General features: G+C 44.4%; 1 protein-coding gene across 1 annotated transcript in view; it reads left to right on the forward strand.

Moving 5' to 3' along the window:
• RYR3 (ryanodine receptor 3) overlaps positions 1-25,819 on the forward strand; it is a 373,779-nt gene that overhangs the window by 280,235 nt on the left and 67,725 nt on the right. Inside the window, exons 61-69 of the mRNA XM_089906254.1 lie at positions 31-146; positions 682-749; positions 1,733-1,854; positions 5,257-5,306; positions 5,700-5,760; positions 7,683-7,921; positions 9,284-9,365; positions 18,169-18,299; positions 24,552-24,872. Coding sequence (XP_089762380.1) covers positions 31-146; positions 682-749; positions 1,733-1,854; positions 5,257-5,306; positions 5,700-5,760; positions 7,683-7,921; positions 9,284-9,365; positions 18,169-18,299; positions 24,552-24,872 — 1,190 coding nt within the window. The remainder of the gene's footprint in view (positions 1-30; positions 147-681; positions 750-1,732; positions 1,855-5,256; positions 5,307-5,699; positions 5,761-7,682; positions 7,922-9,283; positions 9,366-18,168; positions 18,300-24,551; positions 24,873-25,819) is intronic.

The raw sequence follows: 25,819 nt of genomic DNA on the forward strand, positions 1-25,819 counted from the left end.
CTCCCTGGGGTTTACCCATTTCCAATCTAGAGGTATCAAGGATATGGGGCTGGATGCCTCCTCCATGGAAAAGAGGTTTGCCTATAAGTTTTTGAAGAAGATCCTGAAATATGTTGATTCTGCTCAAGAGTTTATTGTCCATTTGGGTAAGTATCATTGTGAAATATCAGAAAAATGTGTGCTTCTCGTAATACCAAAAGGAATTAGATATTCCTTTTATGAAGAGCGATGCTTTCATACTGTAGCTGTTCATGATTCTTTGAAACATATGGCTTAGGGAAGGACACAGTGGCTGAGATTTCCCACACACACACACACACACTTTTAAAAAACCAGTTTTGTCTTTGGTTTCCCTTCTGGGTTTGATTGAATCATTTGTCATTTTTCACATAACTCATCCTCCTCTAAGTTTTCCATCGTTTTGTTTTATGCCTGTGAGCATATGACTCAACCTCTCTGAAGCTGCCTTCTTATCAGTAAAGAGTAGTGAAACCCTAGACAATTGACACAAGAAATAACCAACCCTCACAATTATAAAGTACTTTGTAAAATATTAGATATTTTATAAAATCAAATGGCCTTTTCATGACGAAAAGCTGCTTTGTTTCTTTAATGCTGTGACTCTTTTTGTTTTTGTTTTCTTTAGCTCTGGCCAACTTTGTGTCACTTTTGTCTTTGTAGAAACCATTGTCAGCAGTGGGAAAACTGAAAAGTCTCCCCATGACCAGGAGATCAAATTCTTTGCCAAAGTAAGTGACTCTCTGCATTTAACCGGATTACCTTCTTCTTGGGATCTGTACAATTTAGGGTACAAGTTAAGCAGATCCAACAAAGATATCCAAAACTCCAGTAATGACTTTGATGAGATGGACGTGTGTTTCTCTGTTGTGGAAAGGTCCTGAGGCAGGTGGGTGGTCCGAGGAGGTAAGCAGCCTGCTGTGCTCTACGCCATCACCCAGGGACTCGGGTTCTTCCTCTCTTGATGCTCTCTCATCTCCTAAGATGTGGTCCCTGACAGTGGTCCAGACTCACTTGTACCACATCTGTGAGAAAGGGGGGAAGGAGAGCGGAGGGCAAGCTGTTGTTTTATTAAAGTTCTAAAGTTTAATAAAAGTTGTTTTATTAAGTGGCTAGAACTTACTCATTTCAGCCTCAGCTAGCTGCAAGGGAGGTGTGTAATGCATGCTTTAACTGGGTGACCCCATGCCCAGATAAAACACGGGGATTTCTACTGCTAAGAGAAAGAAGGGAAGAACGAATTTGGGTGCCAGTGAGCTGTCTCAGCCACATAACCCTACTCAGAGGACTAAATACAAGTGAGACTTTGGGGTAGCCATGCTCTGAGAAGCAGAGACAGGATGGTCAAGTCCAGTAGTGCTGGGCCATGCCTTAAATATTCTGTTGGGTGCCATGCCCAAGAAGCCACATCTGAGTGCAGATGTCCTACAGGACGCCCCTGAAAATGTTGATTCAGGATGTGCATTTGTTTGGTCCCTTAGTCAGTGTCCTGCCCTATCCCTTCACGTATTTCTAAGGCCTCTGGTTACAGGCATAGAAGAAAAAAAATGTTTTGGAAACTGGGATTCACAAGGTAGAGTTTCCTAGAAATTCCAGGACCAGAGTCTTTTTGTGTTCAGAGTCTTTTTGCTCATTAAGGATGAACTTTTTCAAAGGAACCAGAGGAAGGGCTTTGGCCAGCCTCCTAGAAGTTCATCTCTGGTGGATCTTTCAGGTTCTTCTCCCACTGGTTGACCAGTACTTTACCAATCACCGCCTCTACTTCCTCTCGTCCCCTCTGAAGCCCCTTAGCAGCAGCGGGTATGCCTCTCATAAGGAGAAAGAAATGGTGGCCAGGTGAGTCTACAGAAGAGAAGGTCGCGGTGCTCACGTGATTTATGTAAAACCCCAGACCCCTGGGGCTTCAGTGGTGAATCTTTTGGAGAAATGAACTGTGGCCTGATGATTGGTAGCTCAAGAGGTTTTGGTTATCATCTTGGTTTTGAAAGTGACTTTATTCACACTTATCTGTATATTATTTTGGCAACCGAGAGAGGTGCACTGTTTGGGGGTATCAGTAGGGCTTGGGGGAAACTTACATACTCAGGTCAGCTTCTATCCTGAAGTAACATTTAGAAAAAGGAGAAGGTAATTCTGAAGCTTGGGAAAAGCAAACACACAGCGTTGAGAAGAAACGGATTAATACTGTTTTCCTTCTCATTCTTCTCAGGCTTTTTAAGCTTAAATTTTTTTTAAGGAATCAGATCTTACAAGTCTTGGTGTGGATGATCTGAGATTTGAAATCTAGAGTGACATAATTCAATTTAAATTCCTAACAGGAAACAAATTTTCATCAAAAGCACCAGCTTCCCTTCTCATTCCACTAGGCATGGCACGTGGATGCCTCAGCAGAGCTGAGAACAAAGCAGGTGCTTCATGATCAGGCTACAAGTGGATACCACTATGCCTCAGGTTCTCTGTATTTGATTTACGAATGACAAGGGACGGCAAAGAGTTAAGGACTGCAATAAAGGCAGTCTATCAGCCCTTTCCCTGGCATCCACTGATGGTGAACAGTGTACTTTATATTTTATAAGGGCCCAGCCATTGAATATGACCATCTTTGGGAGGATATTCAACCTTAGGATTTAGCTAACATTTATCAAGCACAGCATGGCTCAGCAGTGAGCTCGATTTTTGATATGCACAAGTTATTGCCCACCTGTGGAAATATCATTGTGAAACACCACAATGCTTTAAATTCCAGGAACCACCTGTGTGTTGTGAGCTCCATTTTGCAGATGAGGAAACTGAGGTTTGGGCAGGTTCACTCCAGTGCCTAAAGTGACCCGGGTAGTAAGTTAGGGCAAGAATGAAAGCATAGCCCTCTCCATCCAGATCGAGTGCCATTTTCTCTACACTGTAATTACTTCTGACATTAATATTTGTTAAGCAGGGAGGAGCGCATGATGTCAAAATGAGATACACTTAGAATCACTTACTGACCCAAGATTTCCTAGATATTTTCATGACACACCGGTGTTTTTTTGTAAGAAGTTAAGGAAATGAAGAGCTAAGTGAGATACTCAGATAAGCCAACAGAGGGCAGGTGTGTCTGTTCTCTTCATCTGTTTTTCTTAGGGTATTAATTCATGGAAATGTAACATTTGTTCAGCCAGGCACCATTTGTCACAGCTGGAATACAAGCTGGAGCTCGCTGATAGGTCTTGCAAATAGCTTTCAGATCCATCAGTGTGCCCGCCGCCCTCCCATAGAAGTGGCCATATCGGCACTGAACGTGCTCACATTTCCAGACCCCTTTTGTTCCCAGCCTTCACCCATACCCCACCTCTTCTGCATCTGATGCAATTTACCAGTGCTTTCCGGAATCTCTCCCCTGGGATCTCTTTAATTTATCACCTTCAAATTCTGAGATGAGAGAGAGGCGCCTGGGGACTCTGGCCCCTCATAACTCTGGGTGAAGGACAGTGCTTCTGCTTGAATCGTGGGTCCCACAGGCAACAAAAAAGGGCCTTTGGAAATTTCAGACCCCGGCCTTGACATACCTGAGAAAGCACTTCTGACAGCAAGGGGAGCCACGTTTATATTAGGATCAAACAACCCAAGGATCTGCTTTAGTTAGAAAAATGTTAGTTTGTATTTATACAGAGTGGGTTCATTTTGAAGCATTTTGCCAGAAATAACAGTTTATCAGCCCCTAATTCCACAGACTAAAAGGGTCACGTGATTAGTCGCTGACTACAGACGAGAAAGCTAAAACACAGAGCGGGATGAGGTCGCTTCACCACGACAGCCCAGCTAGTCCTGGCAGAGCCACAGAAACTCATATTCCTCCAGGATCTCCGCCAACTCCATGAGTTTTCATCAGATACATAACTCTGAAAAAAACCAAACATCCGGGGAAGAGAAAAGAAGCAGCAGTTCATATTTAATTTCACACTCGCTGGCTGCCAAATTTCTGTTAACTTACTCTGAGCTCTCTTAAGCTCTAGGCCAGTGTTTCCAACTTATTTCCACTGCAAAAACAAATAACTAAGCAGCAGAGACTTTGGCTGTGGTGTCCAGTAGACAGCCCAGAAAGGCTCAGGGTATTCATTGAAAACCATTTAGAGGTGAACAAGTTTTCATCCCCACCAACACTTGGATGGATTTCTTCTCTATTTGAGCTGTCCCCTAAAGGTTTTTGCCCTGTGTGGGGCAAGACGCCCATGACTTCTAAAGAAGATCTTGGGAAGGACTTCAGCTAGGTCTCACCTTGGCATCCCATGGCCTGTACCAGGTGATTTTATTTTACTTCCCCTCTTTCTGTTCCACCAGGAAGGACTGCTTTCTGAAGGGATTGCTAAGTTCTTACCTAGCTGTGCCAATGTCAAGTAATGTCAGCGTTCTGAGGAATCTCCTCCCAAGAACTTCAGCAAGACAGGTCAAATGACGGCCATAGTGCCCCTAGACAGGGGCTATCAGGAGTGTGTTTGGAAACATCCATGGGCTCTTTGCTAACTGCACAAAGCCCTCTATTAGACACTGTGGAAAGTTAAACAGTGAGACACAACTGGACTCCTAGGGGTTCCATGGTAGACAGTATGGGTGAAAGCATGGAATAGGGTCAAAAAACACAAAAGCGTAGCAGATGGGATTTCCTAGCTTCAAAGACACCGATAAGACAGCAACCCAGTCAGACCTATAGGCTAATGGAGATGTCAGAGAAAAGCCATTTCTTGAAATGTTTCTGGTTCAGCACAGTATTGCCCACACCTGAACCTTTAACTTTCTTCCAATCCCACCATCTTGCACACCTCCAACTAAGGCCTCACACCCTGTTCCCCCGAGTGAAGGCTACAAAAAGGGCTTGCAATCCACTGCAGTAATGGAAAAATCATGCTTCCTTCCAGAATCCTCATTTATCCATGAATGTCCTACAGATGAACCTTTCAACATATAGTACGCTGTAGCAAGAGGTGGTTTGCAACAGGTGGCTCATTGCAAAACATGGTACTTGCTGCAGAAGGATTGTTTTCTGCCTGCAAGGTACCTCTCGTGATTCTCCAGCAAGACAGTGGGAACCACATGTTGTCCTAGTGTGGTCCAGAGGATCCTTTGAGGGGAACACAGTGCATCTTCCTGGAGTGCTGTACTAGGCACTTTGTTTTACTGCACAGGGGCCAAGGGGTCTTCCTTGACAAATGAGTCTTCCTTGAATCTCTGTCCCTTTCTGACTTTCATTCTTTTCTGCTTCAGCCTGTTCTGCAAACTCGCTGCTCTTGTTCGACATAGGATTTCCCTCTTTGGTAAGAGAAGTATTGCTAAAGGCTTCACCCTCTGTAATTATCCTGAACTTGTGTTTTGCCTTCATCTGTGGCTGCTGCAGACAAGCTGAGCCTTAGGACTAAGGTGTCACCTAAATTTGCCATAGAAAGTTGGTCTGAAGTATGATAAACCCCTCTCTCCCCCCTTGAACAGCTCAAATTTTCCACACCAATGAATGCTTTAAGCCCTGCCTCTAACTTCCATCATAAAGCGATGCGTCAGACCAGAGATAAATGCTTTGGCCCCGAACGGAGGCCTGGCACTTGGTGTGTTGGTGGTTAATAAGGCTGGGCTGTTTATGCTTATTGAGAAGATTGTGTTTAAATAACAGGCTGAATGCTTTGGGGAGTCACAGGTGATACTTTTGATTTTAGGGAACGATTCTACTACAATGGTGAGCTGTCTTCACATCTTAGCTCAGACACTTGACACAAGGTAAGTGTGCCCAGAATGTTCCAGTAGTTTCTCAGGACTCCCTCTCTGATCCTCTCTCCTTGCTTATTATTGTACTGAAGCGGAGATGTGTCACCATTATACGGGAGCTGGGGAGAAAAGGGAAGATGGGGAAAAGGTGGATCCCACCATGACGTTAGCACACTCTGTTTCTCAGCTCATATGACGGAGAGCCACCGTCATGGCAGGTACCGAAAGCTGAGCATTTGATCAATTCTTGTCTTCTCTTACTGAGAAGTTCATCTTTCAGAAGATAAAATATGTAACGTGGCAAAGTACCACTTCGTATCTAATTCTCCACAAAAAAAGAAAAAGGAAGAACTGCGTGATGGGTGGCAATGCCGTAAGAATCCTGGGAGAGGGGACCCATAGCACTCTGAATTCAAAATGGCCAAGGAGGGGATGTGATTACCAGAAGATCAAAGACAAAGATAGACTCAAGCCCATGACCTGAGGGTCTGATGGGAAAGATGGCTGAACAAGAAAGGAAGTCTTCCTTTTCTTTCACATACATACATATATGTGTATGTGTGTGTGTGTGTGTCTGTGTATATATATTCTGGTAGTATAAACATAAATTATTTGATGAGATAAAAAAGAGAAGCAGTGCAAATAACTGACAGGGAGTTTTCTTTAACACACTCATTAAGCCGGGCCCTTGTCAAAGTTGAGAAGAGAACACACATCCCAAAACCCAACGCAGAAGAGAGGCACCAACCTAAAAGAGTGGCCAGATGATGAAAATCCTCTACAAACTAAGAATTTTTTTTTTTTAAAGTTAAGGGTAGTTAAAGGGGATTTTCAAGTGTCGGAGAGAAACAAACATGTTGTGGAGATATTACGACAGCACAACATTTTCACGCCCAGACCAAAGCATCCCAGGGATGCAACTGGGACGAGGAATCTTTATTCCCAAAAGCATGCAAAATGCCTTAAGAGAGAGTCCTCTTTCTTAAACGTACCGACCTGCATTTTTTTTTTCGTAGTGATTCCTGAGAAAACCTGAGGAGGATGGTTCATAAATACTTACAGCAAGCCTCACTGACTTTCTTTCCTTGTTTTTATTTTTCTGATTGGCTGGATGATTATCATGAAGATGCTGTAGATAAAAAGCATCTGTAGATAAAGCATGAAAATGCTGTAGATAAAAAAGCATAAAAAGATAGCAAGCCTGTCATAATCTTGTGAATAAGATGTAGAAATATGGAAAAGAACAGATGACTTGTAGGCTTTGTTCCAGTTCTAAGTTTTATAAAATAGTTTTAAGGGAAAGCCTCAGGTACCCATAGCTAATCTCCATTCCCACATGTTTTTTTCGGTGGTCTGATTAAGCTGTCTGTTTTAAAAGGGGCTGGCTCTTCTCCACTCCCCTTCTCCAAGCTAGAACATCCCTGAAAACTGATAGAAATCTAAGCTTCAGTTGATTTAATTCTCTGTTCTCTCTCTCTAAGAGGTCCTACATCACAGGAGAGCTAATATTTCTAACTAGTCCTTACGAAAGTTGCTGAGCCCATGTGGAGCTGCAAGAAAAGCTCCCCTCGCGCTCCTTTTAATTAGATATTTGCAGAAGAATGTAGCCAGCTGCAATATTATATAGATTGCAGGTGACCAATATCAGTTTCTTTCTAAGTCGTCCTGCCATTTCCTAAGAGTTGAGCAGTCATTCCCTCAAATCAAGCATGCCTTCCGGTTGCTGGCCCCGCCCCCCGCCCTTTGGGCTTGTGGATCCCAGTTTCTTTTTGGATGCTAATAACCACTCTCTCCATTTCTCCTGACTGGGCGTCTTCCAGGTGGGTGGGGTGTCAAATGTCTGCCCGGGTTGCACCGCAAGCCACCAGTCTCAAGAAGGGGGTTGGCCAAAGATTCAGATTACGCTTCTGGTTTTGAACACTGTTTGCTTACAGGACAGTCATGAAGTCAGGCTCAGAGCTGGTGAAGGCCGGGTTACGAGCATTCTTTGAAAATGCGGCCGAAGACTTAGAGAAGACTTCAGAAAACCTGAAGCTCGGCAAGTTTACCCATTCCAGAACGCAGATTAAAGGCGTCTCTCAGAATATAAACTACACCACGGTGGCTCTGCTGCCCATCCTGAAGTCCATCTTTGAGCATGTGGCTCAGCATCGGTTCGGGGTGGATTTACTCTGTGAGTCAGCCTGCGGTCCGTCATGGATTCGTGTGCATCAGGCCACGGATCAGTAGGAAGTGTGTGGCTCACTCCCTTAGGCTGACCTTGAGGACAGAGTAGAGATAACTCTTCCACACTTTTTCCTTCTTAGATTTAAAAATGAAGTAACAGACTCTTGGAGGGGAAGAAATGCCCAAATTTGAGTATATAATATTTCACCTTTTCCCACTGTTTTTCAGGACCGAATTTTTCCACCCCCTGGTTTAGCTCAGCCGTTGCGTTCTCACTTCATTTGAATAGGTTATCTGAGAAATCCAGCGAGAGCTGTAGGTTGCTCCCAGACCACCAGCTTTCCCGTAAAGAAGCTTTAATGTATTCATTGGATACCAGGAGCAAAGAGAAGCTGCTAACATTTCATTGTCTAAGCCTCCAGAAGACTGTAGTTGGTTGGTTTTCTTTCAGTTTGCATTTGGTACCATGTCCAGCCCTCTTATACTGCCACCCAGCTTCAGTTTCACACTTTAAATGGTGGCACATGATTTAATTAGTTTAACCAGTTGTCAGTAGCCAAGGCTGTGTCTCCCATAGCCTTCGACAGGGAAAATCAGTTATTTCCATGGGGTTAGGGGGACAGGTAGGGGAACGTTCAAACTCACTATTCTGTGTCATGGACACAATGCACTTCCTTGTTGAAAAATTAAAAATTACATTAGTTCTCTTTGTGTTAAATTGGTTCCAGTGTTATCGTGAGTTCCATACGTTAATAGAGGCACATAGCCTGCCCATTAAGTTCCTAAGCGAAACACGCCGTTCCCTTGGGAAACACGGCAAAATCATGATACAGTTGAATTACCTTTTGAAAAACATCAGAGAACTTGGAACAGGTGGACATGAGGAATTTTGCTCTGTCTCTGCAGAGGTAGGGACATTGTACATATCTCCCTAAGAAAGGAACAGAAAGCTCATTCAAACTTCTTTGATTTCTTGTATTCTTCCTTTCAAAAGAAGGAGATAGTGCCCTGGATAAAATTTGATTACAGTGTCTCCCTCTATTGGAGGGGGAAAAAAATACCCATATGGAAGGACTCATTGGTCAAATGATTCCTTTCCCCGAGAAGCAATGTGATCTGTATCAGGAGTCCTACAAAGGAATTGGGATAGCTCAATGGAGGGTGTTTTTCTGTTGGTGTTTCCTCTCCCAGTTCAGCAACTGGCATTTGAGTAGAGAGGGACTATATTGGTTAAAAAGAGAGAAAGAGAGCTCTTTGGCTCTTAGGTGACGCCACCACGTGTTTTCTGTTTGCAGACCCTTTCTGTGTGCAGGAGGTGGGCCACTGGGATTGATGAACAGGAATGACAGCTCTTGTTTGGTCTTTTCAGTGGGTGACGTGCAGATTTCATGCTACCATATACTGTGCAGCCTCTACTCCCTTGGGACAGGAAAGAACATCTATGTTGAAAGGTAATTAGCGAACAAAAGAGGCTAACACATTCAGGCTGAATGTGTTACTTAAGTCTTTAAACATTTAACAATAGCATCTTTTCAATCCAGCAAAAACGAAATGCTCACTGAAATGGCTTGGTGATTTTGAGCCTAGGGTATGAAATGTTTACGGCAGTATAAAATGTGTTAATGAGGCTTCTGAGATGTATGACTTCCCTGGCGATAGCTGCAGAATGTATGTGGCTGGAGCAGCAATATAGCCAAGTTAAATCATGCGCTGGTGGCCAAAAAAATGTCGAAGAAATGTCTCTTTTTTCATAATCACAGTTTCCAAATAGCCTCCAGAGTTCCTGTGGTTAAAGCTTGCTGAGAAGCTCAAGGGACGTGAGGCGGTTGCTTTGGTGTTTAATGAGTTTCTGTGTGATACAGCCCTGGACCTTTACCATTTTCGGCTGTCACATTAGCTATAGTTTTAGACGAGTCCACACTTTGGAAGCAGAAATGCTATTCAATGGTGTTGAGTCTGAACAGGCAGATTTGCTGAGGTGCTTAGGTTCCTGCTCTACTCACTACCCTGCCTGGAGCGATGGAGGCCTTCGGTGACCGCCTGCTTTTCACCATCAAATGCCGTGTGTGGTGTGGTTCTGTTTAAATCCACGGGGAAGATCAGGAAGATAAACACAGTGTTAGCCAAACCCTAGACTTAGTCTTATCCTTGGAAGACGTTTTTTCCCTTTTCTGCCTTTTCAGTCAACGATACTGAAGGATTTTGATCTGTGCTTAAAATTATTTAATCTAAACATCCCCTTGGTATCCATGCTCCATGAGCCTCCTCAGTTTATGATACCTTTACAAACAAGCCAATGGTAAATCCCCATTTCACATCGAAACTTACATAAATTCTAATTGCAATTTCTCAATAAAGACAAGACTTGGGCTCCTTCAAGAACTCAAGAACTGATGACTTGAAATCATGTGCTAATAATCAAACAATGTTGAAGACATGTCTATCTCGTCATAACTACTGCTTTTAAGTAGCTTCTAGAGTTCAAGAAACCAACTGGAGAACTAATGCCTAATTTATTTTGATTATGATTTTAATTCCTTAGAGTTATGTAGCTTTCCTTGTTGTTTTACATGAAATATAGATAAATAGTTCTATCCTTTAATAGGAACTGGGCAGACAAAAGTCATAACCATATTTTATACCAAATCAACAAGAAACTTAATAAAATTTTTTCTGTTTAATACAGAATTTCACTTAGGGAAGGTATCTTTACTTTCATTAAGCATTTGTGAATATTTTCTCAATATCTTTTCTTATTCTGTCAGTTTCTATGTGCGTATATACATACATCTATATGTGTATGTGTTTCTTTACACAATTTTTTGAAAAGCTTATGCATTATTCTGTTTTTAAAAAAGAAAAAAATTCAAAGAAAGGTCAACTCTGAAATGTCAGACCAGAAAAAGACTCTTCTTCATATGACTTTTTATATTTTATTCATATACTCACAGCACTGTGAATATTGGTGCCTGTGTTTTGTACTCCACACAGGTAGAAAGCCAGGCTTGAAGAAGCCCCTAGATCAAATATGCCCCTGTTGTCTCTCCATTAGTTAATGAAACAACTAAGGAAATAAAGATTTAAAATCCTCGAGTTGTGATGCTGCCACCATTAATGACTTTTATTTGTTTATTTTCTCTTGTATTGTGAAAGTAAGACATACTTATTCAAAAAAGAAATCAAACAGTACAGACATATGTAAAGTTAAAAGTCTGCTGTTTTCTTCACCCCAGACCACCCCACCTAGTAACAGTTTGGTGTATATCATTCCAGGTGTTTTCTACATGTGTAAGTTTTTACACATGTTAGATCATAATGTTGCTTTGCAACTTTGTCTTGTTGGATGAAACTAAAAACTGAATTTCTTTATCATACAACTCATATTTTTAATTTATCATTTACATAAAATCATCATTAATTCTCTACTTTAAAAAAGATTAGCAAGTTTAGTACATTTACATTTCTAGCTACTTCCTATCCTTTCTACCTTTCCTTTTTTGCTATGTAATTCCTTATAACACGTACATTTTATTTTGGAATATTCTAGAACTAATGTTCCTTGAGTTGTTTACCTTGGTTTGTATTTAAATGATTCAGTGTATTTGTATTTAAAGGATTCAGCCAATCCTTTTGAACTGTGACTTTCCCATTCCAAAACTCTTATTTTGATTTCTTTCTTTTTTTTTTTTTTCGTTACACGGGCCTCTCACTGTTGTGGCCTCTCCAGTTGCGGAGCACAGGCTCCGGACGTGCAGGCTCAGCGGCCATGGCTCACGGGCCCAGCCGCTCCGCGGCATGTGGGATCTTCCCGGACCAGGGCACGAACCCACGTCCCCTGCATCGGCAGGCGGACTTTCAACCACTGCGCCACCAGGGAAGCCCTGATTTATCTCTTGGTTGGCCAGATTCATCATATGTAGTTGCTTCTGTAAGAGCCCTACTCTTGAGTCTTTGCATATTTTGGACTATCATCCTTTGACTTTATATGTGAACAGTTTCTGTGGTATAAAATCCTTGGGTCATAATTCTCCTTCCTCGGAAGTGTATAGCCTTTGCTTCTTTGTGTTCTGACAGTGTGTGTTCCTTGGATCCGGTGATTTGTTCTCCACACACGTGACTTTGCCGTGGGAGGGGAGAAGCTGCTGCTCACTGGGTTCTTTCTTTGGTCTTGAAGCTCATTCACTTCACTACTACCGTGTCCCAGGGTTGTCCTTTCTGTATCAGCCCCTGCACTTCTTCTCAGAACTTAATATGCCCCCTCCGTCTTCAGAATTAGGTCCTCATTTATTTAACGAGTCTTTCATTTTATTATATTGTTGTTGGGTTTTTTTGTCTTAGCTGTTGTTCAAAGAGCGAAATTATGTGTATTTATTGGCTTTTTCCTTAACCTCCCACATCTCTCATTTTCTCCTCAGTAACTTTTAGCTAATTGTTCTTTTCTGAAACTATCTCCGTGTTAATATCTCTTCTTATATTCTGTGAAGGTAGAGAGAAGTTTTCTGGTTTTTCCTGGATAATTCTTCCTCTGAACTCTATTTCTCATCTATTTCTTGGTCATTAGGTACATTTCTAGTTCTCAAGAAGGGAAAGGAGTACTGTGCATGTATGATGCACGTATGCATGTGCGTGTATGTGTGTTCAGTGGAGGAGAGTGGACAGGGCTGAAACATCAGGCAGCTTCAAAACCTAGAAGCTGACTGAGAACTAACTCTTTCTCACTGTATCAGCAGTGCCTTTAGCCCTAGGAGTCATCCACCCTTATCCTTTGGTGTCCTTCCTCAACCAAAGTAAACAGCTGATGCGGATAAGAGGTGGGTGAAATTCTTGGTGCATCCTATAGAATAGGCCTTTTGCTTAGTGATTTAATGTATGTTTCTTCTCTACTTTAGAGGAGTTGAGGCAGCAGCGACAAAACAGGTTACTTCCCACTCTTTCACTCTACGTCACCTCCACTGGTTCTCCAGGCCAGGCGTCCAGGTCATAGTTATGGCAGACGGCATGCACACTCCTTCCTACTCTGGTCCTGCCTGCCACTCTGCAGGATGGAACCTGAGTCCCACACACGTCCAACAGGTCTCCCAGGGCCTGCTCACACCCTTAAGTCTCATTGTTTCAAGCAAAACTCCTTTCCTGGGCTCCTCAAAATCCCCATATTCACTTCCAATGATGTCTACACTCTGCTCTAGGTCTTGAAAGAATGTTTCAGTTTCAGCATCTTCACTTGATTTGGTCCATACTTTGCAGTATGAAGTTATCACACATTTTCTAATTTCAGCATAGATCTAAATTTCTTCCCAAAATTTTCCCCAGCTCTTGTGGGTTTTAGGAAGGAAAGTATTGGCTTGGCCAAAAAGTTCGTTCCAGCTTTTCTGTAAGATGTTACGGAAAAACCCAAATGAACTTTTTGGCCAACCCAATGTAACGAAACCCACCATTTCTCTACCACCTTTTACTGAAGTTTCTTTGGCTAATGAATGTCTGTAGGGTTGCAAAGGAACCGCTCAATATAGCTTGAGTGCATTGTGCATAGAGAAGATCCGGACACCTCAGTGATAGGGTTGACTGTGAGAAGGAAAAAGTCATTGAAACAGAGTAGAGACCTCTTTCGGGATATTTTCTAATTGAGGCAATACTGAGATGGTCACTGACAAGCAAAGTTTTCAGATACAGAATTTCAGGGTAGGGTAAAGGCTTTCGTGTATTTAAACATGGAGAATACTTAACAGTCTTTAATCTGGATATACTTTGATTAATTGATAGAGCATTTGATGGGGGTGCATCAAGAAAACTAAGTTTTGTAATTAACTGCATTGAGCATTGACTCTCCATTTTATTTCAAATTAAAACTTTATTTTTGCCTTCACACTTTAGAAATGTTTATACCTTCCTTCCTGCTTTGCCCCCTTTGACCAGTTTTATTCTGATCAAACATGGTCCCTAAACCACTGAGATTACTAGTATTTCTATCTAGGACCTTGCTCTGCCTCCACTTTCTGCCCCTGTGCTACGTGTTGCTTCTTCTCCTTAGCATCCTCTGGAATTTACATGAAGGAACTTTCAAAATTGCAAAGCACCAGATATGTGCAGGCATAATTATTATTACCATGATGACTTTGTCTCTGCCTGTGTCCCGGATGATAGACAGTTGAGAAGCAAGGTCCCAGTCCATGGAAATAAAATTGAGAGGTCAACTTAGGAAGTAACAAGAACTGAAATACAAATTGAACCAAAGTGAAGAGCAGGAAGGGAGGGATAAATTAGGAATTTGGGATTAACAGATACACACCACTATATATAACATAGATAAACAACAAAGACCTACTGTAGAGCACAGGGAACTATATTCAATATCTTGTAGTAACCTATAGTGGAAACAAATCTGAAAAAGAATATATACATACACCAAATTACTTTGCTTCACACCTGTTACATTGTAAATCAACTATACTTCAACTAAAAAAAAAGTAAATTGAACCGTCTTCAGTCTGTCAGCATTGACCAAGTATATGAAAAATACTGTTCTAGGCAATAAGAGCTAAGGCAGGGGGTGGGTGGGTAGGGAGAGAGTGAGTTTCTCTATCCACTGATAAACTCTTCCAGTAGATCCTTTAGTTGCCATGGAACTGTTTCTGTAGCCCTTGCTCTGCTTGGTCTATACCCACACTGCCCCCTGGGGGGGGCACTAATGATCAGAGAAGCATTTTAACAGCAGGCCTTTGCCAGGCTCAGTCCCCCTTGGACCTGGAGACCAAGGTCATTCACTCTGGTATTTCACAGCCAGGAGCGTTAATTGACAGACTTCTGGGCTTTACGTTTACAGAACTTCTAACAGCGAGGCGCGGAGAACCGTTGTTTCTCCCTCACAACTGAGTAGCACCACTGTGTGCTCCAGACTAGAAAACGCCAGTGTGGTGGGCTTGTAGAGACTCAGTTTGTCAGTAATTAATATTGTACTTGTCCCTCTCCTTTGAGTCAGGGAATCAGCAGAGCACTAGAGAACTGTCTATTGCTCCAAGGATTGCCTTTTATCAGATGAACTTCCTATAAGTCCACTTTCAGGAGATCACAACTTTTCATTTTGGTGAGAGAAAGAGAAAGGAAGGAATAATGGGTTTAGTACCAAGACAACCCAGGACCAGCTGTTTCCAAGGTTCCCCTCCCTGGGCCAAGTAAAATTTGCTCTCAGATTTGATATTACCCCTGGTCATCCCTGATTTTCACCCAGATTTTTTTCCTTACTCAAAGCTCTCTCTATGGTATTTCTTTCCTTTCGTAACTTAACTCTTTATTTCCTTTTCCTCCTCAAAAGGCAAGACTAATGAGAGGAAATGGGGTATCTCTCCTCACTGGCTGGCCCCTGGGGTTGGTTAAAATGCAGAGAATGTTGACTGAAAAAACAGCCCCTGTGTGTCCTCATGTTTGATGCGTACAGGCCCTCACTCTGCTCAGCTGTCCCTGAGGGTGTTGGCCTCTTCTCGTGCCTCTCCACCACCACCGTGAGCATAGCAAAGAAGGGAGGGGACGGGGGAAGAAGAGGTGAAGAGAAGGGGAGGTGGGAGAACAGGCCTGGCCAGGGCCTGCTCAGAGGTGAAGCAGCTTTGCAAAGCTTCCCGGAGAGGAGGCCTGGTCTCTGCGGTCTCCACAGCCCCACTGCCTCCCCTGCTTTCTCCCTCCACCACTGATGCAGCCTCCAAATGGAGCCGGGCAGCACACACAGGGCCCAGGGGGGCTGCTACTCTGTCTCCAGAGCAGACCTGGATGGGGCGAGTTAACAGTCAGACCTTCCACGGAAGGACAAGGCTGTGCTGTTAGCTGAGAGCTGCTTGTCCGGTTGAGGGCATTCTTGCTTGCTAGAGGCTAATTTGAAAGTTATCTGCTCAAATACTTCATGGCCAAATAAACTGTCAGCTGGTCCCCTAAAAGCTGAGCCCAAGAAGAAGATACAAGATAAGGAATAAAACCATATATATGAATTGTCTTTGAAAGTAATGAAAAGATCTCATTTTTCATAAGTTTGCTAACTTGGCTGAGACTGTGTGGGGATTCCAAGGGACACACAGCTTTCTACCGATTCACTCACCCACCCTCTCCCTCCTTCCTCTCTCTGGTCCAGTAGATTCCTCTGGCATCTCAAGCAGAGCAGTTCTGTGAACCCCCAGGCTAGCCCCCTGCAGATTCTGATTCTACCCCAAATAGTCCTGTCAAATCAGTTTTTCAGGACCAGTTAAGATCACATTTTTAATCCAGCTCAAATGTGTATCTTCCTGTGTGCTATAATGAAGTTGCAGGTTGATTTTAATCCTTATAATTAGACCATAAAGACGTGTTATTTTGTCATACTGCATCAGGGTTCTATGTTTCCTTCCCGCATTCATTTCACCACCTGGAAGCCAAAGGCCAAGTTTAGGACTACCTCACCCCTCAGTAAACAGTGACTCCCCTAGCCAGCCCCCTGCCTTGCCCCATAGTAAATGCTTGTTATCCCATCCAGAGACCCTGCAGCTTTGACATTCTTTCTTCTTGGTGCTGCTGGAATTGTTGGCTGTTGTCATAGTGAAGGGTAGTTAATGCGGTCTTAGGTTTGGGTTTTGGTGGGAACTGAAGGGAACCCTGAGAACTGAATGCCTTCCTGTTTCCACAGAATTGCAGTAGTAGGTTGTTTGCTCTTGGCTCCAAGTGTGCCCTCTCTACCTGGCGGTTTTCTCCATGATGATTCTGTAACATCCCCCAAGATGCAGCCTGACACCCTCCACTCCCAAAGCTTCTGCTACTGGGCTTCATATACACAGTATCCACGCTCAGTTTGAGTTATCAGTCACAGAGGAGGGCAACAGTCCTGTAAGCCTGAACCCTGTAAGCCCTTCCAACTCTTCATTATCGACCTACTGTCTGCATTTTCCACTAGCTACCTTTGTATCACAGTCTAACAAAGGACTCACATTATTGGTTTATTTGAAGACATTTTTCCCCTTGTTTGGGAACTGACATCACTTGTGTAACTCACAAGGCGGGCATGTAGTCTGTCTGTGATTGAATGCCAGTGAGTGGCAGAGAAAAGATATTGATGGGTGGAAACCAGATGGCTCTGGTCTCCCATTCATCAGAAAGCAATAGATGTCAGCCCCCATATGGGGCCCTTCTAGCCAGCACTGTCACTGTGTCATCTCACTAGCAGAAAGGACCTGCGGGGTTAGAAAGTACAACTCCAAGGCTAAGCCCAGGTCTGCGAGGGGGAAGCACTATTTCAGTACTAGCTCTGCTTTGACCAGCTGGTGGGCTGGTTCCCATCAGTTATTCTTGCAGCCTTGGTTATCCTGCAAGGAGCACAACGCCTCTCAGCCGGAGAACGATTGGGTTGGCGAAAAAGTTCGTTCGGGCTTTTGGCCAATCCAATACAAATCTGAACTAGGAATCCCAAGCATTTTGGGGGTTTTTTTGTTTGTTTTTTGGTTTTTTTTGCGGTACGCGGGCCTCTCACTGTTGTGGCCTCTCCAGTTGCGGAGCACAGGCTCCGGATGCGCAGGCTCAGCGGCCATGGCTCACGGGCCCAGCCGCTCCGCGGCATGTGGGATCTTCCCGGACCGGGGCACGAACCCGCGTCCCCTGCATCGGCAGGCGGACTCAACCAATGCGCCACCAGGGAAGTCCAGCATTTTGTTTTTGACTGATTGCTTATTTCACAGAAGGACTTAAAAGCCAGAGCTTAATACATGGTGGACACACAAATGTTTGTGGAAAAAAAGAGAAGTAATAGGTGTTAGAGCTCTTTCGTCTAAATCAAGCAATGTGTTTTAGGACCTGTCGTTTCTCTCGCAAAACAGGCTTTTAGTTTTGTGTCTTATTGGTGCTTTTGGCCCATTATCTACTGTTCCCACTGGTGGACACAAGCTCCAGTCACAGGGAACAGACACAGAGAAATTACACAGAAGATTTCGAAACATTCTGGGAACCAGGAAGATCCGATTCAATTTGGATGCCAGCAAAACTTGCTCTCAGAGATGCTGGGAGAGAAGAACAAAGCTACACAGTGTATTATATCACCTTAGTTGCTTAAGAACTAGGTATCAGGGAGTGAGAGCATTGTAAACCGTTGGTTAGTGTCCAGAGAAAGGTGAGGGAGGGGGAAGAGCATGCAACCTTGCTGAGACTGGGGCCCAGGCTGTCCAGAGGAGCCATCTATGGGGAAGTGGCCCACCAATGCATGGGGCCAGCATGGGGCTGTCACCACTTCTAAATGGACTTCTTTGTTTCCAGGCAACGTCCTGCCCTTGGAGAATGCCTGGCCTCATTGGCAGCTGCCATACCAGTGGCATTCCTGGAGCCCACCCTTGACTGCTACAACCCACTCTCAGTCTTCAACGCCAAAACCCCCAGGGAGAGGTCTAGTAAGTATCATCCCACAGAGGTCATCACTGATGTGCTTGAAGAAAGCGGCGGGAGGGAAGGCCACGCAGGCAGGGACGGCAGCCTGCAGCACTGTGGCTGGTTCACGTGGTCTGAGAGGGGCCGGGAGGTCAGAACTGGCACCATGTGGCACGTCTCCATCTTGCTGGAAAAGTGGGCACAGGCAAGTACTTTGTTAGCGCTAGACTTTGATTTCATCTTCTGTAAAATGAGGAGACAGTGTAGTTGATTTCTAAATCCCCTGCATCCTAAAAATTCAGGTTCTCCTGTCTGCCCTGGTCTCCGTTCTCTTTCTGCACCTGGGGATATGACTGCCCTTTACAGTTCCTCTCCAGAGTGTCAGTGGGAGGGGCACAGCTACACTAATAACCTCGTTACACTCTTTTTTTTTTTTTTTTTTTCTGGTACACGGGCCTCTCACTGTTGGGGCCTCTCCCGTTGCGGAGCACAGGCTCCGGACGCGCAGGCTCAGCGGCCATGGCTCACGGGCCCAGCCGCTCCGCGGCATGTGGGATCTTCCCGGACCGGGACATGAACCCGTGTCCCCTGCATCGGCAGGGGGACTCTCAACCACTGCGCCACCAGGGAAGCCCCTAACAATTTGGCAGGTTTTTTTTGTTTTGTTTTTGCGGTATGCGGGCCTCTCACTGTTGTGGCCTCTCCCGTTGAGGAGCACATGCTCCGTTCGCGCAGGCTCAGCGGTCATGGCTCACGGGCCCAGCCGCTCCGCGGCATGTGGGATCTTCCCGGACCGGGGCACGAACCCGCGTCCCCTGCATCGGCAGGCGGACTCTCAACCACTGCGCCACCAGGGAAGCCCTCGTTACACTCTTCAAGTCCACAGACAGGCCGTGTTTCCAAGGATGATAACCACGTGTTCTCCATCTTCGGGGAAAATAAAGCCGAGAAAAACACGAGAAGGAACTGAAATTCTACAAGAAAGAGAATTTGACAGGAGTGTTGATGCACTGAGTTCTAGAACAGTGGTTGGCAAACTCTGGCCACGGGCCTAATCTGGCCCACTGATTTTTGTAAATGATGTTTTATTAGAACATGGCCACACCCACTCATTTACATGTTGTCTGCAGCTGCTTTAGCACTGTGTAGGGGAGGAAAAATAATTTTCCCTCTACCCTTCATCGTTCTTGGCTGAGAACCCCCCCGCTAAAAAAAGACAGAATGACAGGAGAAAAACAAACTTTTACTTATGTACATATGTGTACATAAGGGAGCCCCACAAAGGTATGAGACTCAAAAGCCAGCCCAACAATTGAGGCTTATACACCATCCTGATCTAAGGAAAGGGTTCGGAGTCTGAGGCTTCAGAGGGGGTAGCAATTCACGGGAAAGTGAGAAGAGGAAGGATTTGGTAAACAGTTTGCCCTGCCATGCACGTGAGTCTTTCAGATGAAAAAGTAATCTCTGGCAAGAGCTCTCTTCTGGTACAGGCACTTGTATCTAAGGTAAACTTTCTTTATAAATGCAGATTTTCCTTACAAAAGAGTAATTCTGTTTTCAGACACTCTCCTGGGTCTGCAGTTTCTTAAAAATAATCAGCTCAAAGTAACCCCTCTGCCAAAGGGGCATATTTGGGGGTGGCCCATTCTGTTCCCCTTCAACTGCAGTTGAGTAGTAGCAGCAAAGACTGTCAGACCTGCAATGGCTAACATATTTACTGTCTGACCCCTTTATAGGAAAAGTTTTCCCACCCCCTCTTCTAGGATAACCGAGAACTGGAATCCAAGGCAGGTGGTAAACCTGCTTCTGGAGGGTAGAAGAGAGAGTCCCCATGTATGGATGAATTGTGATCCTGCTGAATGGCAATGGATTAGAACAGAGGAGCTTCCAGCAGGAACCTTGAATGAAGCTTGGACTCCAACTGGAAAGGACTACAATGATTTGATGCGACATGAAGCAAAAATTACCACACCATGGGTCTGATCAATATTAAGAAAAGCAGACCCAAAAAAATCATAGTAAACCATTTCTAACCAGAACCTATCCTATTCAGAACCAATATTTTCTTAAAATATTGATGCACAGTACCAGCAGATGCCTAGACTGTGCATCAATTCCATTTGGTTCAAGCCCCCTTTTCAAGCTATCATGGGTCCTAAGGGCTCTAGGAGAGGAAAGGTTCCTGTCACACTTCTCTCTGTCACCATTCTTCTTTCCGTCTGAGGATCCAGAGTACTAATAAGCCTTGGTGGCTTTATTCTCACTTGCTTTCATTACTTCAGATAAAAGAAGCACATGAGCCCCAGAAAGAATGACCAGGACAATTTAGACAAGACTGTTTAAAGTTCTCTTCCTGAGCTGGAATACAGCGGAGATTAGTGTTCTCAGAGCTCGTCGAGAGAGAAGCGCTGCCAAGATGCCTCCACGTTCCAAAGTCTCACGTGAAGTCTCTCAGTTAATTCCCCAACCTCCTTAGCCTCATCTCACCCTTTCTCCTCTTTCATGGACTAGGAAAAATATAGTTCCAACCTTGTTTTTCTCTGCCATCTCATGATTCCGAATGAGTCACATCTTGCAGCTAAAGTAGGAGCTGAACAACTGAGCAGGCTTTGGCAAGGTTGAGGAAGGGCTGTGACATCTGTAGGCAGAAGCCAGCTAAAATGTTGCTCCCCAATTCCAGAGGGACATGGGTCCAGTCATGACAGTGCTGGATACTTATACGTTTATTCTGCTCCAACTGTGATTCAAGAAAAAGTGTGTCTCTGTCTGTGTATCACCAACGTGTAGAGCTTGCACCTTGGGAAAGAGAGAGACCTACTCTGCTCTTGAGCTCCCAGAGGTAAGCCTGTGCGCCACAACTGCTGAGCCTGCGCTCTAGAGCCTGCGAGCCACAGCTACTGAGCCCACACGCCACAATACTGAAGCCCACCCACCTAGAGCCCATGCTCCGCAGCAATGAGAAGCCCGCATACCGCAAGGAAGAGTAGACCCCGCTCACCGCAACTAGAGAAAGCCCGTGCACAGTAACAAAGACCCAAGGCAGCCAAAAATAAATAAAATCAAATCTTAAAAAAGACAAATGAATCAACAAAGACTGAATGCTGACCATGTGTATGGCTGTTGAAAAGTAGAGTGTACGCGAATATTTATTCTGGGATAACCAGGTTTGCCTGGAGCCAGAGAATGACTGATGGCTTGATGGACTCTGAGAAGGTAGACTTCATTCATTATACAAAGTAGGTGGCCTGAGGGACCAAGGAGGGAAAGGAATGTGACAGGTGATGTGACATGACAAATGATGTGAGTCTTTGGTTGAGAAATACAATATGAACTGATTTATCAAGGCATCTCTATTAATTACCAGTTGGTGTTTTGCCAGCAGAGTTACTCATATTAGGAACTCTTCTATCTTGTAATGTCCTGGAGCATTTTCTGACTCACCCAAAAACTGGAAAAGGTTGAATACTGTTATGTGCTAGATAAAACTAGATAAAATCTTTGTCTGTGTGTGGCAGTGGTCTGTTAATCAGAATATTAGATTGACCAAAACATCTTACTCACCAGCCAGTTTACTTCCCAAATCCTTATTGGAAAAATCAGCCAGAGAGAAAGGAGGTCCAGTTTCCATGTAAACTGTCTGCCTGTACTACAGAGACGGTGCTCTCTGATGCTGTCTTCTTAAGGGAAGAGCTGCTTGGTGAAGGAAATACTACTTCGGAATCTAACTCAGTGGTTCTCAGACGCTAGCATGTATTAGAATCATTCGAAAGGCTTGCTAAAGAATGCCAAGTCCTACCCCTACAGTTTCTAATTCAGTAAGTCTGGATTCTGAAGGTCCTAACAAGTTTCCAGGTGATGCTGCCACTGCCGGTGGGAGGATTTCACTTTGAGAACCATTGATCTAGCAGATGAAAGGCCAGTGTGTTCTAATGGTCCCCTCTTACATTCTTGTGTCTGATTCTAATAGGACCCAGCTGAGCTGTTTTTCAGGTAGATAACTCAGCAGCATTCATTCTGCGGGTTTATTATGTGGCATTTGAAGAACAAAACAACACGTAAATCACAAATGTTTCTTCCCCTCGAGGACCAATTACACATAAATAACTTTTAAAGGTCATTGTAATGACTCCAGTGAAGCAACCTCAAGCAACTCTGTGTTTCTCTTAGGTAGGGAAAAAAAGTGTCCATGATGATGCATTCTCTGTGTGACATTTAAACACACACACGCCCTGAGGCTTCTCACGTGTAATTTTACAACAAACAGTTGTAAACTTCAGTTGCATCTGTGGCAGTTGGCATTGTTCTGTGTGCAGAGCTTGGCGGTAGAATGTTTGACTGCACTGTTTGTACCTATTGATTCTGACACTGTATGTGTCAAACGATTTTGTTTGTGAGAGTCTCCCCAGACCCCCATGTTGATGTCACCCCCGATTCTTGCTGCTCTGCAGCAAGGTACAGGCTGGACTTGTCCTCTGCAAATGACCAGCATTGGCGGTGGATCGTGTCTAACCTCTATAATTCCCTTACGCTGTAAATCATAGGAGTTCGATGTTCTTTGGCTTTCATGCTACTAGTCCTTTTGAATTGTCTGGATTTAAAGGACACTGGTTCACTCCTAACTTCCAAGGAAGAGAGATCTGTAGCCTTCTACCTGCCAAAAGGCCATACCGAAAGCAACAGAAAATCGCAGTTAGGGAAAGGGTGTTAGCACCTCACAGGGCCTGCTCCGTAGCAGGGAGGCTCTTCCGAATCGTCCATCACTGTGCAGCTGCACACCATCTCCTAGAACCACTTGTAACAGCTACTGAGGCAGCCAGGATTATTCTGGATCTCTGCTCCAGGCAGGACAATTATGACAGAAATCAAGACAGTCCCTTCAATTGGCCAATATTCCTAAAGGCCAAGGAATTTGCTGTGGCCTCTTATTCATTAACCCTTCCATTCCTATGGGCTTAAAATCTAGAAAAGAGAGAGACTTCACACCAGCAGTAACCCCATGGCAAAGGGCCTGCAGGCACAACCCAATTCACTAAACGTCGCATTTTATCTGAAGTTTCTGCTTTGTCCTTTGAAATTCATGAGAACTTTACACTTTACTCCTAATATCAAAAAGAATTTCCTCAAATCTTCTAGTGGATCTAATAGGCTCCACTAGTGGATCTAAAATGCACCACATTTTCCTGTTGCTTCACTGACTCCCTAGCCCCCCTGGTGTCTGATGCTTCGGCCCCACTGTGAGAAGTTTGGCCTGTAGGTGGAGTCTGCAATGAGCTGCCTCCCAGGCCCAGGTGGACCCTGGGGGCTATGACATAAATGGACGCTCTGCAGAGCTTTCGGCTTGTGCTTCTCTTCAACCATGCCCCACCCTGCCACTCAGAGCCCTTGTTTTCGTCTCACCCGTCAGGAACCTCAGGATGTTTCTGGTCTCTCCTCCTGTCTTGGAGGGAAAGAGTGTCTTTTGCCTTAAGAAGAACAAGACACATATCCCCTTGGCTTCTTCTTTTTGCTATTCTTGTATCTGACAACGTTTAATGTTGAACTCTGTCGTCATCTCATCCTGTCTGTCCTCGTTCAGTGAAGTGGCCTTAGTCACTCAGTGTGAGGAAGAGATAGGGCTGACTCACTATTCCTTGCACATAAACCTTCAGAAACAAAAAGGTTTAAGCGAATGACAAGAGGTCTTGGCAAAGGTTCCTTCAGGTCATCAATAACTTCTTTTGTAAATGCAGAAATCAATGTATGTGCAAAGTTTTCTTCCCCGAAATTTCAACTGGATGGAAGGTGTTGTCTCTGGTCCAGCTGAAAGAATCTCTGATGCGAGATGTTTCTTTTTCCTTTTTGAAACAGTACAGACATGATACAGGTGACCCAACCACAAATTGGCAGCTCAACACCGATGGGTTGCTTTTCTCCTAGCCCTGCCTTTCCTGCATGCACTGAGGCCAAGATGGAGAAGCAAGAGACTGACTGTATCACAGAGAAGTCTTATGAAATGTCCCTCAGCCATGTCTCTGTTATGCTCCTTTAAGATTCAGTTTAAGTGTTCTAACCTGAATATGACATCTAGAAGATAACCCAGCCTCTGGAAGCTTCAGTCTTTACAAAGGCAGCAGGAGAGCAAAAGCTCCCCTGTATCCGGAGCTTACTTGTTTGAGGCTCTGGGGTGGAAAATTATGTCTAAAGACCAAAGGAGGGGTGAACAGAGAGAGAGAAGGTCGCACTATTTGTGCTTTTGAATTACTGTCCCTTTATTCTTCCTGTACCCTCTCGGTCAGTTCTGGGGATGCCAGACACGGTGGAGGAGATGTGCCCTGACATCCCCCAGCTGGAAGGCCTGATGAAGGAAATCAACGACCTGGCCGAGTCAGGGGCCCGGTACACGGAGATGCCCCACGTCATCGAGGTGATCTTGCCCATGCTCTGCAACTACCTGTCCTACTGGTGGGAGCGGGGGCCTGAGCACCTGCCCCCCAGCACAGGGCCCTGGTGCACCAAGGTCACCTCTGAACACCTCAGTGTCATCCTGGGCAACATTCTGAAAATCATCAACAACAACCTGGGCATCGATGAGGCCTCCTGGATGAAGCGCATTGCAGGTACCACACATGCCTTTCCTCCCCGGCCCCGGCCCCAGCACCAAGACGCCTGGACTCTCTTTTCTTCTCTTAGTCTATCTTTAAGCTATTCCCCCTCCCCGCACTTAGTTATTTAACAGTGAAAAGAATTGACTTATTCCCCTGTAGAGCTTCCTGGAGCAAATGCTCCTGCCTAACTCCCCAACTAATCCAGGTCCCTCGAATCTCCAGGAAGCCCTTCTTGATAAACTCTACCCGACTCCCATGATCATTGCTTATTTGCTTTTGGTACTTAAGAATTCCATTTGCTCCTACAGTAATAATTGTCCATATTTTCTCGGTAAGTGATCCTGCGTGTTTTCCACACGTACAAAACTCATTCCCATCTGGGCTGTACTGTAAGTTTCTAGCGTTTGTATTTCACTTTATGCTTCCTAAGACGCTCTCTAACTTAGGTTCACAGTAGCCTCACTTGGAGTTCCATCTTGTTTTGTATTCCTCCTTGCATGCAGTAGGCTCTTAATGAATGTTGTTAGCTGATTTTCTGCTCCTGAAACAACTCCAAAAGAGGAGAGCCTTGGAAAATTAGTGACCACACTTTCCACAGTCAGGAAACCATGAGTATTTTAGTGTCCTCTGTCAGAGTAGAGTTGAGAAGACAGAAGCTAAAGCAAAGTCATTGCCTTTGATGGACCTGCGGTTTTGATGGACCATAGCTGTTTCACCCCTACAATCTCCTAACCATAAAACACAGCGGTGGGATCAGTGGTAGCTATTAGCTTCCTGGACAAATGAGCAGATATTCCAAGGAAGAAAACTTCTACCGCCTTCCTGTCTCTGAAATGAAGTTCAAATTATAAGTACTTTGGGTACTGATAGCTCCTAGACAGTATAGACCTCTGGGAACATATGAGTAGATAAAGTTGGCGTTCCTTTCTTACCTATTAACCCAGGAATATTGTTAACCC

Source organism: Delphinapterus leucas, chromosome 2, assembly GCF_059928025.1.
Source record: "Delphinapterus leucas isolate spDelLeu-1000000601 "Yukka" chromosome 2, BTC_Dleu_Yukka2, whole genome shotgun sequence".
Lineage (NCBI taxonomy): Eukaryota > Metazoa > Chordata > Mammalia > Artiodactyla > Monodontidae > Delphinapterus > Delphinapterus leucas.